Here is a 19,300-nt window from a genome sequence, read left to right as displayed (position 1 = left end):
AGATAAATGAACATAAAATTTAAATGAGCAGGCAGGTATGCTGCAATGTCTGCCCAGAAATGTCTGCGTACACAAACATACATCAATACCCTACCTGAGTGAAAGTTCTTTTTTGACCTACATAAACACATCATCTTCCACAATGGTCACAATTAGGACTATGAATGTTGTACTACTGTTATGCAAGTGAAAATGGGTTTTGGGTAGCAAAAGAGGCAGTACTCTCTCATTTCTCTTCTTCAGCTTTTCTGTCACTAAGGATACATGTTGCATAAGCAAGACCTTTCTTCATTAAGAGACTGCTGTGACAGGTTTCTCTCCACTACAAAAAAAAAACCTCAAAGATTATTTCCATGGAAACTCATGCAGGTGCTTCCTTACCTGAGACAGCATTATCACTGATTGCCATGGAAACACTTTACAAAAACACTTTACAAGTACTAACAATAACGTGCTTGACTACTTTTTTCTCTTTAAAATCTGAGAAGAGCTTCACAAACAATAGCAAAGAAAACCCTAGACTCCTTTCTCAAAATATTAACTTCTCATTCTTCATTCTCATTGAGGAGCTGGAGGTAGAAGGGCTGTGGCCAAGAGTACAAAGAGCAAGCATAGGAAGACTACAAGAGCAGTCCACCTTGCAAATATTAAATCTACTCTTTAAAAAAAGTATATATTCAGAGATAAAAAGGAAACCAGAAATCACAGCTTCTTGATAAACTTGAAAAAAATCAGAAGTTTTCCATTTTCAATCCAAACACTTACTAGTTTTTAAGTGTCTGTTTAGCTGATTTTCCTTATTTTGACCACAGTAATATCCTCCTCCCTCACAAATACTATATTTCCTTTAAAGCCTTACAGGAAGGTAGGGAAAACATTACATAACTAGGCTGTAGCTAGATCACACCAACAGCAGAGCCAGGCACTAAGCACAGGGCTTCCAAACTTGAACTTGGAAGATTTAGCTCCAAGATCACCCTTTATTCTAAGTATAAATTCAAGTAGGTTGCTTGGGCATGCAAATTCTGCCCTAGCTTGCAGCCATCACCCAGATCTCTCTGAAGGTGTTGTTTGTTTTTGAATGCAAGAGAGAGGAGGTAGAAAATGATAATCTGGAATCAATGAGATCATACCCGGATCATAACCATGTGGGATTCTAGCAGAATTTCTGCAAAAGAAGGCTTCAAAACATCCAGGCTGATATTGGGCACTTCAAAAAAAAAAAAAAAAAAGAAAGAAAAATAGATTGTAAGTTTGTATGGTTTATTTTTGCCTTTTCATAATAAACTGAACTATCTCTTCCAACAACAAATCTGCTTCCAGAACCTCTTTTAATTCTCCAAGCAATTCATTCATACTCTAAACACAGTGGCTTGCAGTCAGAAGTATCCCCCAGTGACCTTTACAAATGTTGTACTTCTAAATTTCCTCCTTTACTTCCAGGAGCAATAGAAATATATAAAAGTCCATGAAATAAATAATTTGTATTTCTGGCTCCTATTAAGAGACATAGGCTTCATAGACTGCTGTTTATCTGTAAAAGAGCCATAAGTATGGGAATGTAAAATTCATTACAACAGAAGAAGAAATTCTACCAAGTCAACAGCCCAGGATTTCTCTCCTTTGGTTTGCAAACAGTTGCTCTCACAGGAGAAAGAACAGTAAGTGTTCTAATAACTCAGAACTCAGCCCAAGTCACCAGAAATTCATGGGATGAAGATTGTGTTGAACAACCCGGGCCAGATGAGCCTGTGAAATAAACATAACTCCTGGATGAGGCTGCAAGGCCCACCTGCCATTACTGGCAAACTCAGATCTCTGTCACACACTATTCATTTCTTGATGGTACTGTGAAGGCATCATTTAGCACACCCCCAGTAGGAGAAGGAAAAAATACACCAGAACAGAGTGGATCCAAGTTTTTTTTTAAAAATCATTGAAATATATATGACATACTCATATCAATGACAACAATTCCCAATTAAACAATGTTAGAAATAACAGCCTGTATTGGAGTGCTTCACACTTCTGTAGCACATTAAAATCTCAAAATCTTTAAGAAAGTCTTTATACTTCCACTGCACTTCAAGCATTATCACCAGCTTCCAGTACAAACAGTGAAATAGAAAAGGGCTCTGCATCCCTGCACACACTTAAGTTCAGCAAGTTTGCACTTAAGCTGGGAAAGAACACATACACTTCAAATGCAGAATGCCAGTTACTATCTGATAGCTCATCCCTTCCTTTAAACAGAAGCCAAGATGCACTCTCAATCAAAAAGGAAATCAATTACTTACATTTAGGGTTAATATGATCTTCAAAGTTCCAGAGGGAATTGGGTGTCTCCTTCAGGTATGGTGTGCAGGTGACTTCTACTTGCTCCCAGCCCCTGAGGATCAGCAGAACAGTTCACCACTACCCCACAGGAACACTCAATATTTCTATTTTGTGTTTCGTTTTCACCCATTTAGCTTTATACTTCCCCATAATGCTTCAGCAGTGCCATTCTTACATACTATAGGAGCAATGTAGAAACCAAAACAGATCTACAAGGCAGCTGACATCAAAATTCTACAGAATAATTGAACCACATCTCTCACTTTCTCACCTAAAAAGCCCTAGGTGGATATGTGGGATTTTTGAAAATAATGCACCTTGACAACTAGAAAGAAACTACTTCCAATTCAACCCTTATAGTCCCTCCAAAGAAAATCACCATCATCAATTTAAGTCAATCCATATCTACAAGAACTGGATTATAGAAACAAAACAATTACCTTAGAGGATACTAATAACTGTTCTTTAGGCTGTCACCCTATGTCTAGCAGGTCACATCAAAGACTTTGGGAGAAAGTGCATCAAATCTGGCAGAAATATGACAGATGAATAGGGAATTTTCTGTCAATCACCACTTAGCAAATTTCACTCATTAAGTAACCCATTAAATAATTACCATTAAATTATCTGAAGGACAGTGATTACTACCTGTTAAATAAAAAATTTAAAAATCCAACATACTCTAACCATTTTTATTTGCTGTTAACAAGTATTTTTTTGCCCTCAGCTGTTACTATCATCAACATTTTGTGGCAATAAGTTCCACTCACATAAGAAATTGTTAGTGGGAAAAAAAGAGAAGAAACCCAATTCACAATGCTTTCTGAATGCTCTTGATGGAGATTGGCTTTTTTGTTAACTGAACACATTATGTGTCCATGAGCCCAGCTTTATGGTGATGTCTAAGTGGCATTTGCACTCCTGGCCAGGCAGTTGCCTGCTCTGTGATTCAGCATCCATAGGATTCTTTAGAATCTGGTTTTACCACAACACAAAGAAGGGAAACCTAGAGTTTCCTAGAGAAATATAGGGAGGCAGCTCTCGAAACAGCAGCAACATGAGTGAACACCTCTGCCTCAGGATCCATGTCAGCATCCCACAGGGTGCAGCTTTACAGACAGGGCAGTTTGCTTCCATTAGCCTGGATGTCTCTGCATACACCTGATCTGAATGATGAAGATGCATAATTCAAGGACATATAAAATCCCAATGACTGCTAATAGCAGTTTGTAACCACTGCCTTGTCTCAGATGCTGCATGCAAAAATGGCAAAGGTCTTCTAATCACAAAGTAAATTAATACCAACAGAAAGCAATTTTGAAGATTGTGGTACAGAACAGCATGAACTGCCCCAGTTTCCAGTGATTTTTGCAAACCCCAAGGATAAATAACATGTTAAATAACACGTCTATCATCCCCTCCTGGCCTTACCAGAGGACAAGATCTATGTCCATGCCACTCTTGGATCTCTTAGTAAGGGATATTATTTTTCAGAGCTGCATACCTTCACTGTAACAGACTGCATAATTCTACCCCAGATCTTCCCCTCTGGTCATATTCCTGGTACCTGCTACTTACATTTTTATTCTTTTAAAGAAATGGAAGCAATGTACTTATTGCTTAGTCTAAAAGTACCATTGAATAAAGGAACACGTCAGCTCAAGGTGCTGCAGAGGATGGACATTTACCATTTTGGCAGAGTCTTTCCAGAAGATCCCAATATACAGCCTGTGGCCACGTGGGTTAGCCGGACCTGACTGCGTAGGACTTTGATGAGCTGCCCAGTCCTTCTGCCCACCACCTCAATCCTCCAGAAGTCATTGGAGTCTCCTGTTCCATTCTATCAGCAAACACACCATTTGAGAAAAAAAATTACAAAAATAGAAAACAGAAACAAAACAATTCCCAAAACAGAAGACACACAGACCTGAAGCACTGCAAATAGGAAATTCTGAAACTCCATGGGGTGCAAAGCTAAAAAAACTCACCCAGACCACCCTCACTCACACTTCACAGACGAGATTCCCCATCAGGGAGACATCATTCTAGACATAAGCAACCACTCACAAACACATCTCTATCTTGCCAACTTTAATTTTGTTTGCTTTCAATTAATTCTTGAATGTAGCTCAGAGTTACAGCATAAACAGGGGCAACTTGGCTGCTTCACAAAAGGGGTTTAGGCAACAGATCTTTGCATTTAGAAATTCAGCCCTCAAAGCATATTTCATTTTTGTGATTCAAAATTCTGTCATCATTCTGTCAAAAAAACACTTGTCTGTGTGACATGGCCAAATACATAAAATAATACTTGTCAGAGCAACTTCAAGGTTGCTCAGTTTGTCATTTCTGGAGTTGAATGCTGCCAAGGCTAGACTGACAGTAAAAGTTTAAATTATTTTTTTATCTGTGCTCACATTAAATAGACCTTAAAGATGAGAGAAGGCATTTCATACTACATCAGTTTTTTCCTTGAGGATGGCAGATGTCCATCTATCATCCTGGCTAACAAACTAAAAAAAACCAACAACAAATTCCCTTGGCACGACATGAACTCTTCCCAAAAGAAGCTTTTGTCTTATCTTCCCTTCACTTACTATTCCATAGCCAGTGACCTGAAAATGCTTCCTTGTCAGGGGAGCCTCATGCTGGTGACTGTGCAGATTTCTAGAAGTTCTGAAATGAAATTAAAAGTCAAACCTTTGAACCCTGTCAATTTGTGATAAAAACATTGGTTTGAGCCATTCAGAGATCTGCCAGTACTCTAACCACTGAATTCCAGCTGAGGGTGCAGCAGGATGCAGCCTTAACGGGATGGAGTGAAACTGTCACTTTCCAGCACATGATTCTGGGCTTATGCCACACTGGGTAGTGACAAAAAAGGATGACAGCATGAATAATCCAACCCTCAAAATACAACCTACCATCTCTAAAAGGAAAAGAGATTGGAAAGAAGAAAAGCAAGATCCTGACCTTTGTGATTATCAGTTTTGCTTCTGCAGGGTAAGATTGTACCATTTAGGGGGAAATCAGTGGCCACCATTTAGCACCAGCACAGTGCAGACCTATGAGCCTCCCATGCTGGCAGGGTCTGCCAGCTGAAGCAAGCAGAGAAACCTGGCCACAGCCTGTCAGTCCTTGCCAAAGGTGCTGGGACAGCATCCATTGTGCTGCTGCTGCTGCCCAGCTGCAGGGACACTGCTGTCCCGTGGGATGTGCCACAGGCCAGCCCCGTGTGCCGCCTGCCGGATCCCTCCCCAGCACCACGGATTCACTCCCGTGCAGAGACCTCAGCAGGACTTAACCCATTTTGCCTAATCAAGATGTTATCATCCTCATTACCATATATTTGATAGTAAACTCCCAATTCAAAATTTAAAAAAATAAGTCTTACAATCGTTTTGGAAGCCTAAGCAACAGTTTGTGCATACGCCATACTGAATTCAATACAACAGGATTTCCTGGCTCATGAGTTTAGAGGTTCTGTTAAGAGATCAAGGCTGACAGTACACTAGATAAAGACTAAATATCAAGTCACTATGGTCCCCCTGCTTCCTCTTAGGTATTCCCTGCAGAAAGGGAAGGGATCGGCTTCCACTTTCATTCAAAGTGTTTAACTGCTATGATCTCAGTGCTGTTGAGAACTTCAGCGGACGGATACCGCCTATGAACATAGGGACAGGATACTTGCAGTACACTGACAAAAAAACCCCTTATATTCTATTTGTCTAGAAAATCCAGCATGGAGACAGGCAACAGAATGAAATTTTTGAAATTGCTTCTCTGGAAGAGTTACCCTGATTATTGCACCTCACACAACTGAAGAAATCTCCCTGCTGCTTAGGCAGGTAGTTCTAATAAAGTTGTGTGGTTCTCTCTAAAGTTTCTCATTTAATAGACACTTTTCAGAACATATATCATAGAAGAAAAACTCCACAACCTCACACTGGAAATTCAGATATGCAGATACCTCTGTCACACAGCCTGCTTGTGCTTGTCTAACCACAGCCTCCAGCAGGACAAGTCTCCCACCAGTTCTGTTCAATCACTTGAATCCCTTTGAATCCCAGAAATCATCCTTACTCTTTATGTTCCAGACGAATAATATCTCCATGCCTCACAAACTCCACAGGGCTTGAGGGGTCAGACAGATCTGCTGAAGGAAGACAAACTAATCATATCAATGCACTGACAAACTTACCAGGGTCTTAGAAAGTTTCTTGTTGATGCTCGTGCCTCAAGCAGATAACAAAGCAAACAAAGTCGTGTTGACCCTAAGCCTGATGTAAAACATTGCTCTAAACTCCAATCCTGAGAGCTACTCCAAAGAATGTGAACTATAAATGACTCTTGCAACACTGATTATATTTTTTCTTATATATCTACATTATTTACATTTTTTGATATTCAGACAATTCTTGTTAATTTTTATAAACACATGCATCAGGTAAAGAAAAGGCAACTGCCAGACCAAGCATGCCTCAGCTACATACACTACATCATCTAAACCAACAGCTTTCTGCACAAACCATAGATAATCACATTCAGTACTCTTATCTTGTCCCAAGCAATCACCCACAAAAATCTGTCAAACACAATGTACCAGACTGTTACAGGACCCAGCTTTCCCAAGACTCTTAGCCACAATAACAGATTGCAATAAATATTAACTCAGTTCAGACAAATTTCCTCTCTGCTGTTATTTGCAGCCCTACACAGCTGAAAAATTGTCAATGCAACCTTCAGCTAAGAAAAGCTTATTTACTTCAGCTGTACAAACTGAAAAAGAACCAAAAACACAGTAGACACATACACAATGTAAATCAAGAGACAGCTTCCCCTTGTTCTTCCTCATCTCCTCCTCATATCCTTGAAGGATACTCTGCCCTGGAAAGAACTCAGAATATTTATGTGAAAAACAGAAGCAGCAGTTATAAAAGGCACTTAACTGGTTTTTGTTACCTGTATCTGAGTCATGTTTCTTTATGATCCACAGGTTATTCAAATCTTTATGTAAGTATGCAGTGACCTGAAATGACAGGATTAATTATTTTACATAACAAGGAAAAAGCTGTTGATAGCAGTCACACATTCATCAGCAAATCAAACCCCCAAATGAATGCACCAACCACACAGAAGTCCTGGGATTACCTTTATGACAGTGCCCCCTAGAAAACCAGTTATGGGGCACTCCTTAACCCAGACGACACCTCTTAGCCAGTGTATAGCCCATACTCAGAAGCACTACCCTTCATGGCAGTTCACATGCACCAACAGCCTCCAAACACAGCCTGACCTCTCCTCACCCTGTTTCAGAGGCTCCTTCTACAACAACAGGATATCCAAACCAGAGCTCTTGAATAATCACTGACCACTATCTGAACCAGGAGACAGAAGCAGCACTGGCTTTACAGACACTAGAGATTGCTGACAACCACAACATCTGCCAGAAGATCCACGCAAGGCAAGGATTCAGGGATCACCCATTACAGCCACACAGCTAACCCCTGCCAGCCTGCTCAGCCTCACACAGAGCAACTGCAGCTGCTGCTACCATGGACACAAAGAGCATCTTATTCCAGGCTGCTGCTGCCCAGAGCACGTGGAACTGTACTCTTTTTGCCCACCCTCCTCTTAGAGAGCAGCAAGCCCTGCTCTGTGGGACCCTAGCCCAGTGCCCCACCTGGGCCTCTCTCTTAGGTGGGAGCAGATGGCCCAGTGGGTGGGTGAGAGGCAGAACACAGAAGTGTCTGACCATGGGGAAAAAGGGAAAGCTGGAGGTAGAACCTCATACCTTGAGGTCAAGCCATTAGGAGAGGAGGAGAAAGTGGAAGCAGAGAGATCATTTTTTCCTCTCTAAATCTCCTCCAAATTCCTCTCTAAATTCTCTTCCCCTCTCCAGAGCCCTGAAACTACCCTAGAACCCTACTGCTGTCCTACCATCAGGGCAGGGAACACAGCAGGGAAATCTCCACCCTTTCCCACTTTCCACAAGAAACTCCCATTAGTATCCTCTCCAAATTGCCTTTCCCTGCTTTTAGTGTCATAAAGCATGATCTGCACTCCAATTTTGCCTATGCTTGAGGCAGTTTAGCATGGCATCCCCATACACTGTAATAAACATTAATGTCATGCTAGAGAATCAGAAATTCTGATTGTGACAAGCAGCAGGAAAATAAGATTGAGACAAAGTTTTCACTTCTGAAAACTTCCTCCTAGCCACAGAGACAGCAGGGAGTTAAAAACCAAACACTTGTGCTTCTCTGGCAACTTTCTTTCAAGGATCTCAGAACAATTTTTAGACACCAATAATCAAACTGGAGAGTACATCTTGGTAAAAGTGCAGAAACAGCAAAGATTTGTGAAGCTTGATGACGATGGACAAAAATAAAAAATCCACTTAATGTTTGCACTTCTTAATTAGAGACAGTTACATGATTTCTGATTTCTACTTTCCCTTATTGCTTAATCATTTAATGAGAAGCCCTTAGCTTAGATGGTTTCCATATGGCCACATTAGCTTACAAATGCACAGTATCTAATTTATTGAGCAAATTCTTTGGTGACAGATGAAGGAAGCAAGGCACACAGGAGAGGGATTCATGTAAGTTCACAGAGGCCAGTGGCTGGAGTAAAAACAATATACAGCAGTTCTATTCTCATGCTTTTAATATACAGCCAGAAAAGCTGTAAGATAATGTACTTGTTTTAAACCAAGTTTTACAGCCTTCCTTGAGGTAACTTTCATTATGGAAAACTATTCTGAAGTCTTCCTGGACTCCATTTATGGATGGTGGCCTTGTTACTGTAAATCACCCCTCTGGTGCAGTGTGGTAGGCCCTCATCAAGCCTCCTTTTTAGTCAGAGTTCTAAGCCAAGTGCAGTGCTGTGGCACTGAGAGGGTAACAGATGCTGAGTAAACACATAGCTCCTACCAGTTTGGCCCCTAATGCCAAATACAAAGAGAGTAACCCAGGGTTGTAGACACAGGTAATACACCACAGCACACCAACCTGCTGCTGGCGAGCCCCAACACCCTCGGGGTAGAGGTGCCAGTGGGAGTGCAGGTATCCCCCTGCCATCCGAAGGTTCTTCATTGTCACCACTGACCCATATGCCAAATCTGCATGAGAAAGAGGGAGCAAAAAAGACATACGGCAGCTCTCCTGTGTCTCCCCCAGCTAGTCTACAGTGCTCATTAAGCATGCACTCTGCACTGTTTTAATGGAATTTTGTTTCCTGTTTGACAAGTTACCCCACAGGGCTCATTGCACGCTTATCTCCCACCCCTAACCAGGATTCAGTGAAACTGTTACATAACATTTGGCTAAAACACTTCAAACTCTCCCACCAAGTTTTAACATAAACAGATGTGGTAAGGCATTCCTTTTTTTGCAATTTCATAATGAGAGTTTTGAGATAGCTTTCCCTAAGAGTATAACACTGCTGACCCCTACAGCAATACAAGAGGGAAGGGAGGCAAGCTCAGCTCTTGGATAGCAGATATACACTGGCTTAAGACATCTTCCCTCCTAGCCCCCAACACAACTCAGCCTTGAGAGAACAGACCTGGTGCTCCCCCAGTGACACCTCTGGAGCACGGAACAACCTGAAAAAAGCTGAAGTAATCAGAAAGCTAAACCATATGAAAGGCTCAGTAGTCCCTAGCTAACCTGGGGATTAGAGAACTACCACAGAGCCTTCTTTTTGCTAAATTCGGATGCATTCTGAATACAACACAGCTGGACCAGTGGCATGCTGTGTCACAAAAGTTGATAGCTCCCATTTACACATATTTTGGAAACAAATCCCACATCTGAACACTCACAAATCTAAGGTGAACAGGAAAAAACCAGATAGTGACCAAGCACTGAACATGGTGATATTTTCAGCCTTTTTCTTTCTGTCAATACATACAACTGCACAGAGGAAGAGCATGGATCTGACCGTGACCATGGAAGGCATAATTCCCACTGCTCTGCACTGAGTCACAGGGACGCTGTTTTTATTTAAGTTCTCATGTACACTGACAACATTCAGAGTGCTTTATTCATATGGAGACTCACGCTCTGGAACGGAGACATTATGAAGATTGTTCCCAATCAGCTGAGATTGAAATGCTGAACTGAAGAAACCATCCCCAGGACCACTACAAAAGATAGCAAAGAATATGACAATTAGAGGTCTCACTAAGCAGCATACAAACCTCTGTCATGCATTACCAAGTTGTTTTTATAGAAGAAAAATTATAAAACCAGACTGGGCATCTGAAGAAGAAGAGTGGGAGCAGCTCCCTTAAGAGGCACACTTCTCTAATGCTGTAAATCACAGCAGACAGAGACAGTCTTGCAGGAAATTGTCCAGAGCTGCAAGGACTTGAGGTCAGAAAAATGTACATGCTGGCACTGCACAAAACATCAGAACTGTCTTTGGGGGTGCTCTTGCAACAAATAAACTGACCCGCTGTCAGGACAGATATAACAAAGCCTTTCTCTGTGACTCCTGTAGTCTTATTCTGCTAAGAGGTTAGTGGTAAAACCAGTAGACTTTAACTGAAAAATAACAGATTTATTTTTCTATTCTTTTTCTACAGTGAAATACTTATTCACCTCATTTTTTAATGCTGGCATATGGAGAACATTACTTGGCCATTTTACTAGCTCTTTCCTTGTAAAAAGCATCCTTGGTTGCAAGCATTTGGGAAAGACCCCTCCCTTCAAGCACACTCAAACTCTTTTAATCACAGCCATTTTTCAGGAATGCAATGACTTTTTAATTACAAAAAGACAAAGAATGGAGTTGAGACATTTCCAAGTCCCAGAAAGAGAAGAGGAAAAAAAATGACACACGAAGTTTCGTTAAGTTACTTGCTTGGCATTTCAGAAAGTCTCAAGCTCAATTTCAATTTCACTGCCAGCTTGGCCAGAGAGTTGGGAAAGGGAATTAAACAAAGACACAGCTTGTGGCTGTGCTTCTGACACTGAAAGTGGACTACTATATAACCAATAGCCTTTAATTCAAAGCAAAACCAAATAATTCTTCTGGAGAAAACATTGTGAAATACCTTCTATTTAACACTGCAAAATGAACAGCAAACATAGCTGTGTAGAGGGCAAGTGGAATGATGATGAGGCAGAGTACACGAGCCAGTAAATGCTTCCCAAACATCACCTGTAACAAACACAGTCTGGATCAAACAGTGCAGGAACAACTTCACTCCTGATTTCACAAGACTCTCAGCAGCAGTCCTGTGGCTGGAGCTCACCAGGTTGTAGAATTACTTCAGAAAGGCCCAGAGAGAGGTAAAAGCTGAGGCAGACCTTGCTGTGTATGTCCAAAAGCTGGAGCTATGGTACCTCACAATTTTAGGGTCATGGGAAAAAAGACAAAAATAGGCAAGAGGAGAGTTTAGTGTTCCGAAGTGCTGAGCATCCCTAACTTTGGCAAGGAGGTTGGGCAGCCCTCATTGAAAATACTTGGAGAGCAAGGACCTTAACTTGTTTATCAGTGGTACACATCTTGATCCAAAATCCCAGCAAAGAGAGGGCTCCCAAAATAGTAACCACCAAAGCTAAGCAAGAGGGAAAATGAAAATTTGTTCCCACAATAAGTCTATGCAAATGTGAATGTAACCAGGACATCTTGGGGATCTAGATATGCTTCACTTACAGAAATCATCTTGCTTAGCAAGGATGCTCTCACACTGCAACTTCTAGTGCTGCTCAGCCAGAAACTACAGAAAAGTCAGCAGCAAAACCTGTTCTTCAGATGTCCCAAAATGAAAGCAAAATATTTTATTTCAACCAATTGAAAATATGTTTTGCAAACAGATGCCAAAGAAGCTATTACATTTTCACATCCTACTGACACTGCTGGTAGTAAATAACGTAAAATAGAGGGTGGATAATAAATAGCTGTGGAAGAAGAAAAAAATGAAATAGCAAAAACTGTTTGCTAAATGGCCACACTAACTTCAAAGTGGATGAAAGCAGATGCACTTGCTATTCTACATATTCTTTAACATACCTATCATTAAGCTAATCATTCTCCATCCATTAGTACCAGAACCACTTAATTCAGAAGGAATGGAAAAAGCAGAACACATTACAAAACTCAGTGAAGACAACAAAGGAAAGAGCTGTTCAGTTCAAGTACTTCAGCAGAACTTAACAACCGCTGGACACTTAGAAACTAATGCTGATTGATGGTACAGAACCAAATATAAGCAGTGGAGAGGCACATGAACTACCCTCCAGTTCCCTACTTAGAAAAGCCTCAATATGCTCCAATTTTCATGAAATGGTTTTCTTTAACTTCAAAGACTTCAATGCAAAGTCAAAGAAAAGAAAGTGCATGTGAAAGACAGCAGTGAGCAAACCAGAACAATGGATCAACACAAGCTGAGAATTCTAGAAATCAACTTAGTCCCCAAAAAATTGCATGTAAATAATAATGAGAAGCTCCCTAACAAATGCAGAGGTAAGTTATTCAGGCTTCCAGGAGATTAATCCTCACCTTTTTTCTTCCCTCTCCTCAAGCACCAAGGTTGCCAAATAGCTATTCAGAATGCATGTACCTTCTGGAGTAAATTTCTTTACATATTCTAACACTTGGGGGTTTACTGCCTTTGCTGCCAGCAGTACAAATGAAATCATTGTGCAGCTGTCTGCTGGCAAAAAGCTTAGACATGATGGATTTGTTCTATTTCAAATGCAATTAACTGACTTTGCTCAAGAAGTGTTTCTCTGGAGTTGGAACACTGAATCTTTGCAGCCCATATTGTTCACATTAATCAAAGAAAACAAATCACACAGGAGGAACAGAAAAAGTCCCCCCCATGCTCCCACTGTTTATAGGACAAACGAGAAAAAAACAGTAAGTGAAAAAAATCAGAATTTTCAAGCTTCAAAAGAGGCTGAGACAAGAGAAGAACTGAACACCTTTAAAAAGATATGACTGAAGAATTTGTCTTCGTGCCGGTTGCAAGACAGCAAATGGTACATCAAGGCGTTTCTCCAAATGTCAGATTTCACACTTCGCAAACATAAAATGCAATATATTAGACCAGGACACTCAAACCCACTAGCAATTTTTTTAAGCTTAGAAAAACTAAATGTGTGTGAAATCAAGCAGGCTATGGCTGTCTTCGTCCTCTAAACTGGCTATGGATACTGCAGGTTGCAGAGCATTTCCATGACTTGTGATGCTCCTGCTCTGCAGCCTCTGCCCCCTTACTCTCAGGAAGCAGAGCCTGAGCTCACGCTGCTTATGCAAACTAAGTGCTGCAAGACACACCTCTCTGCCAGGTAGCACATTCTCCTTGGAAGGTCAGGTAACAGTGCTAGGCAGCATCTTGCTTTGGGCCACCATAAAGCCATTCCCAATGAGCTTTTTTAGCTTAGACTGAACATGTAGTCAACTGGAATGGTAACAGTTTCTCTCAGGAGAAAGAAACAATCTTTCTGCTGTGTTTGCATATGATAACATCCTGCTAATATAAGCATGTTTGGTTTTTTTCAAACGTGTGGCAATAATTTTTTCATTATAACCTTAATCTCCTTTTTTCTTCAGCACATCAGCACATCAGATGCTCCTCTCTGCTTCAGGCAGAGTATCTCTGTTTGAGTACTTGCAGGGCTGTCAAAGACTAGGAGAATTACACAGTAAACAAAACAAAGAAACACTTAAAGTAAAGAAAAGTCTTTGAAACTCACCAGTGACAGGCTGAGGTTCCCCAGCAAGTCCCATAGGTCATAGATTGTGTTCAAGCCAACCAAGAGAACTACAAAAAGGCCAACAAATTTTACCCCCATTGCTCCAGCAAGGCTCACACCAGTCAGACTCAGCCAGAACCACCAGGAGGCAGAAAATGGCCTGCAGGACCAGTAGAGCAAGTCAGTAAATAAAATGATGGCTACGTGAATGGGCAGCATATGATCACAAAAATAAATAACAGATCAATTACCCCACAAAATTACAGTCCATCTTCTCAGGAACCCATAAGAAGTGGAAAAACAAGTTTTTCATTTAGTTTAGAATCACACAAGGATACTGGTTTCAGATACAGGCTTGTGAAACCTTGATACAGGCTTCAGGTACACTTAAACCAGGGGCAACCCTAGATCTCCCATTCAAGGATGGAAACACAGACAGCAGGTATAAGCTAAAATACTAGTGTGAAGAAAGTCTGACTACATGGAAGTTCTGGAAACAGAAACAAGAACTTTGCTCCATAAAGTGCAAACTTACTTCTCTCAGAAATTTAGGGACATGGGGAAGAACAAGAGGCAAAGAGCAGCCACCTGTACTAAAGCAATAAAGCCTTAGCAGGAAACATCTATCCAAAACACAAACAAAAGCTGCAGCAAAAAGCAAACAAATTCTAAACTGACATAAAACTATAGAAAAGAGATGAGAAAAAATGTCAATAGAATTTAAAACCTTTTTCCTTCTGATTCCTAATGCCTTGACACTTTTATTTCAACTAGACAAAATCCCCATGACCTGCTAAGCAACACGAGAGCTAGAGTTGGCTTTTAATTTGCAGAATATCAAACTACTATCAACTACTTTGACAACAGGATTAGCTCTAAGATATGAAAAATAAATTCAGGTCAAGGCACACAGAGCTGATCAAGCACTGCCCTGTAATTTAGTGCTTGCATTCCCTGGGGAATATGTAGTAGATAAGGATGGCCTTGGACAGCTGTACATGATGCTGCAGGCTGCATTTCAGCCACACGAACTGCAGACACACTAAGATTGATACAATCAGTTCTTGAATGCTTCATGAAATAAAAACTGCTAATATATAACACAGAATTTCAAATTTTTATGTCTTTGAATTTGGGATGCATTTCAAGGAAACTGCTCTGTGCAGCCCAGCCACAAAGAAGCCTTCTGACACATCCCAATACCTATAAACCACCCGCCTTTCTGGATGGGTCTATAGCAAATATCCTTAGCAACTCGACTACTTTATTCAGAATCATCCTGTCTATATTTTCATCTAAGTTTTTGTAGCCATTTTCTAAACCAAACAAATTACACTATTTACCTCAGACAGCAGGATTTTTAAAGGTGCTTACAGTCACAGATAAATTTGTGTACTCCAGGCACAATACTTTCTCCCTAACTGCATAGACCCTCAGAGTAAAAATTTCTCTCTGCTACCAATAGTCATTTTCAGCTTCAAATTTCCTGAAATAATCTCATTTCAGCCACTCATACATCACCAATGGCAGATATTACTTTAACTGTGTGAAAGTTAAATGCCTATAGTTTAACAAAATTATCATCCTTATCTTACCTGTCTGCACAGCTGTTACATTTCACCATACTTAGAACAGCTCCCATGAGAAAGAACATTAGAATGGGATCCAGCAGAATATATTGGGACAATGTAATACAGCCTGTATCTGCAAAGAGACACATAGCAATGTCAGAAAGACTTGCAGCTCCAAAGTGAATCTAAGATTGTGGGAATTCAGCTTCCTCAGTGTATTCAAGACAAGAAGAAGGCGGGAAATTTTAGAAACAGAAGGAGATCATAACATTTCATCTCCTGCCTGGATAACAAAGGAAAAAATCCCAACAAAACAAAAATTAAAAAAAAAACAAAACAAGAACAAAAGGCAGTACAGCAGTATTTGTGAAACACCATTTGGAAAGTGCTGGTAACATATTCAGATGGAGAGGATTACAGCCAGCAATTATCTACCTAAGGCACCACCACAGTGCCAGAGGATGCCAGAGAAGAAGTCATCTTTCAGATGGTACCTATAAAAAATGAATATGGCTTTGATATCTAAAGTCTCCATTTCTCAATACCTGTGTGTCCTTACAAAACTCCTATTTTGGTAGCTTCATTTGCAAGGTCAATTTCTCCACTTGGTTCAATTCAACAAGGAACTTTATTAATTTCTTATTGTGAACTCTTCTAAAGTAATTCAGGAGCTGTTAAAGATCTCTATAATTCATACAGGAAACATCAATATTTCACTAGTGGGCAAAATCATTCCTGACTACCCACCTTATAAAAATTTTTAAAATTAAGGTGCAATCTAACCCAATACTGTGGTTGTGCAAATAACAGAAGTATACCTATGAACTAAAGAAGACTGTGAAGTTCTTAAGGCCACCACCAAGTAAAAAGCCTCATACATATATACATTCTAAAAAAGTGGAATTACTTTGCTTTTGAGAAAGTCTTTCATTAACCCAAATGTCCTCTGGTTAGGTAACACATGGTAATGCAGAAATTAAATTATCTGAACAATTAAGATACTCAATTTTGCTGTAGCAGGAACACCTACCAAAAATAAGGATGAAAGCCGTGAGTAAGGCTGCTGGCAGTGACTTGGACAGTTCCAATACTGTGAGGTAGGCAAAAGGAACCAGGCAGGAGCCAAGAAATGCACAAAACTGCAGGAAAAGATCATGGCAGAAGTTATAACCCCACCCATGCTGGACAAGAGCTCACACCCTTTCCTTTCCTTCATCTTCCATACCTACAACAACAGGAGGTGTTGCAGCAGCTGAACTGAGTCTCAAAGAACATCGGACAAAAGCCAACTGAACAAAGACACTGCTCAGAGGACAGAGGCTTACTCTGTTCTGCAGTGGTGTCAGTAACAACAGCCAGTCACTCTCTTGCTAGACTACACCAGATATTCATAAAAGGATTCATTAAGTAGGTGCACTACATATCCACTACACTCAGCCTGTCTTTAACAAGATACTAGATTATGAAAGCTAAGAACAAAATACAGGTGCACCTTATATCTTTAGCAGACCAGATTCCCCTCTCCTACACAAATGAGACCAAGGATAGTTGGTGGAGGAGGAGAAGAAATCAAAACAAACGAAAGCAAGACCACAGTAGAATTTATTATCTTTAATGTCTGTTTCTAGCACCTCTCCCACCTTTGGCTCAGGAAAATCTAAAACCATGAACTTCTGGAAACTAAACTAAGAAAACATGCATTTCCAGTTTTTAGTTTTCTTTCTAGGTAGTAGCAATTGGCAACTGTTTCTCCTTTTGACTTATGTAGTGTCAGTCATATGGCTCTTCATCTTCCCAAAAAGCAGTAGAGCCAGGGTTTCAGATCAAGTACAACTCTGAATTCTGCCCTGCTGTCCTAGGCTCCATCAGCATACTCAGCTTAGGTCACCAGTGGTGGCAAAGTGCAGGTGACAGTGGATGACCCTGGCTTTTTGATACCCTTGGTTCCCCAGGAGATTAGCCAGGCACAATGGAGTGAGAGAAGTTCAAACTCAGCAATGTTTGCTTTGCAGACAAGGCAAGGTATCCATCCCATGCAGCAGTGTAGTCTCACTAATTAGCAGGAAGAGCTGCCCTCAATTTTCACCTTAATTTCTTACCTGGCCTCTCACAGACACGTTAAGACTTGCTCACAATAGAACCACTAACACTTTTCAAAGGAGCTTAAAGACAAGGCACAAGGCTAAACAGACCTCTGACTTGATCAAGGAGAGCTGTTCTTACAATGGAATACTGTACTGAAAGACACAGGACAGCTGACCAGTTTGACAGGAGCCTGCAGAGCCTTACCCCTCTCATCCCTACGTAGTTGTGCTGCTCATATCGATCCCCTGGCTTTTGGAAAGGAAATGTACCATCATATCCACTAAGGTAGCCAGCAAGTCCAATCAGCATCTGAAGAGAAAACGTGAAAAAAATGGTCAGGAAAATCACACTGGAGGAAAAAGTATCCAGGCTAGCAGCAGGTAAGATTTCTATAGAAGGCACATTGATTCAGAGGACAAATAATTCAGAAACATCATCTAAAAAAAGAGTTTGTTTACAGAAATCATATACGTCCATACTGCCCTTCATCTAAAGGCAAAATCAGAATTATTTTTGCAATAAACTATACGGCTGACTGCAAGCTCAAGAAAAATAGCAGGTGTGGAATTGAGCAGAGAGAATCCTGTAGAGTCTCCCATAGCTCCCTATCCCTTTAGTTTCAGGAGACTCAGTCTGAAAGGAAGATAACTTTGACGAGGCAGGAGGATGCACCTTCATCCACACTACACACCGTTGCTAAAACACATTCATTTAAAGAACAGGAAATCAATGCTCTCAGGGTCATTTGTGGCAGGCATCTCATTTGCTCACAAGTTATCAGGAACTGTTTGCCTCCTTTAAAATGTAGGCTTCTATTACATATGCCCTCCAAGTGTCACATAGATTTTTTCATGTCAAGCTTTTCTAAAAACCCAACATACAATGCTGTTTGGTTTTCTTATATTTGAAGCATTTTTTGTGAAGACAAAAAGTTGCAAGTTGAGGCTCTGGACACAGAATGCAAATTGCTGTGGTGTCAACAACAACAGTTAGAAAGGACTTTGTTGTTCACCACATCCTTTGGCCAGAAGGCAGAGGCAGACTTTTATTGGCTACTCCTGCGGCTTCTGAAACATGCAACAGAAAAGCACTTTACCTTCCCCAAAGGGGGATGGACATCAAAGAAGAAGGTCCGATTAATGTAGTAACTTCCCATCTTCCCAAAATGAGTTTCATCCCAACTGGAAAAAACACACCAACACAACACAAACCACAATAACCAATCTGCTACAATGCTGAAGAGAGTTAAAAAAAAATCCAGGAAAATCTTTTTACTTATGCTTTTTATAGTATAGAGGGATACTGTTATACATTCCATATGAGACAATGCGTTATACTCAGTGGGAAATCATGGACAGCACTACAGCCATTGTAGGAAAGGTCCTTTTTTTTAAGGAGTTGTATATTATCACTGCAAAACCTCCGGTTTGCCCTTTTGCTTCCAAATTGACCTCAGCGAGGTTAAAAAGTCTGCTCACTGCACGAAGATCCCCAAGACGCCCTGCCCGGTACCCGGTGCCCTCCTGCAGCACGGCCCGAGAGCAGCGGGGAGAGCGCAGCCCTTTCTTGTCAGGTGGGGACGGGACTGCCGTG

At 40.8% G+C, this 19,300-nt stretch overlaps 1 protein-coding gene across 1 annotated transcript in view; it reads right to left on the bottom strand.

Annotated features, from left to right (window-relative positions):
• Window positions 1-18,883, bottom strand: part of POMT2 (protein O-mannosyltransferase 2) — a 27,405-nt gene extending 8,522 nt beyond the window's left edge. Inside the window, exons 1-14 of the mRNA XM_031064546.1 lie at window positions 18,804-18,883; window positions 17,912-18,016; window positions 16,653-16,761; window positions 15,647-15,755; window positions 14,052-14,211; window positions 11,402-11,508; window positions 10,404-10,486; window positions 9,351-9,460; window positions 7,300-7,366; window positions 6,421-6,493; window positions 4,935-5,013; window positions 4,026-4,177; window positions 2,298-2,389; window positions 1,134-1,210 (exon numbers count right to left, since the gene is read on the bottom strand). Of these exons, the coding sequence (XP_030920406.1) occupies window positions 1,134-1,210; window positions 2,298-2,389; window positions 4,026-4,177; window positions 4,935-5,013; window positions 6,421-6,493; window positions 7,300-7,366; window positions 9,351-9,460; window positions 10,404-10,486; window positions 11,402-11,508; window positions 14,052-14,211; window positions 15,647-15,755; window positions 16,653-16,761; window positions 17,912-18,016; window positions 18,804-18,863 (1,383 nt within the window). The 5' untranslated portion in view covers window positions 18,864-18,883. The remainder of the gene's footprint in view (window positions 1-1,133; window positions 1,211-2,297; window positions 2,390-4,025; window positions 4,178-4,934; window positions 5,014-6,420; window positions 6,494-7,299; window positions 7,367-9,350; window positions 9,461-10,403; window positions 10,487-11,401; window positions 11,509-14,051; window positions 14,212-15,646; window positions 15,756-16,652; window positions 16,762-17,911; window positions 18,017-18,803) is intronic.
• Between the last annotated feature and the right edge of the window lie 417 nt (window positions 18,884-19,300).

Source organism: Geospiza fortis, unplaced genomic scaffold (assembly GCF_000277835.1).
Source record: "Geospiza fortis unplaced genomic scaffold, GeoFor_1.0 scaffold54, whole genome shotgun sequence".
Classification (NCBI taxonomy): Eukaryota; Metazoa; Chordata; class Aves; order Passeriformes; family Thraupidae; genus Geospiza; species Geospiza fortis.
This window is presented reverse-complemented; position numbering and strand designations above follow the sequence as displayed.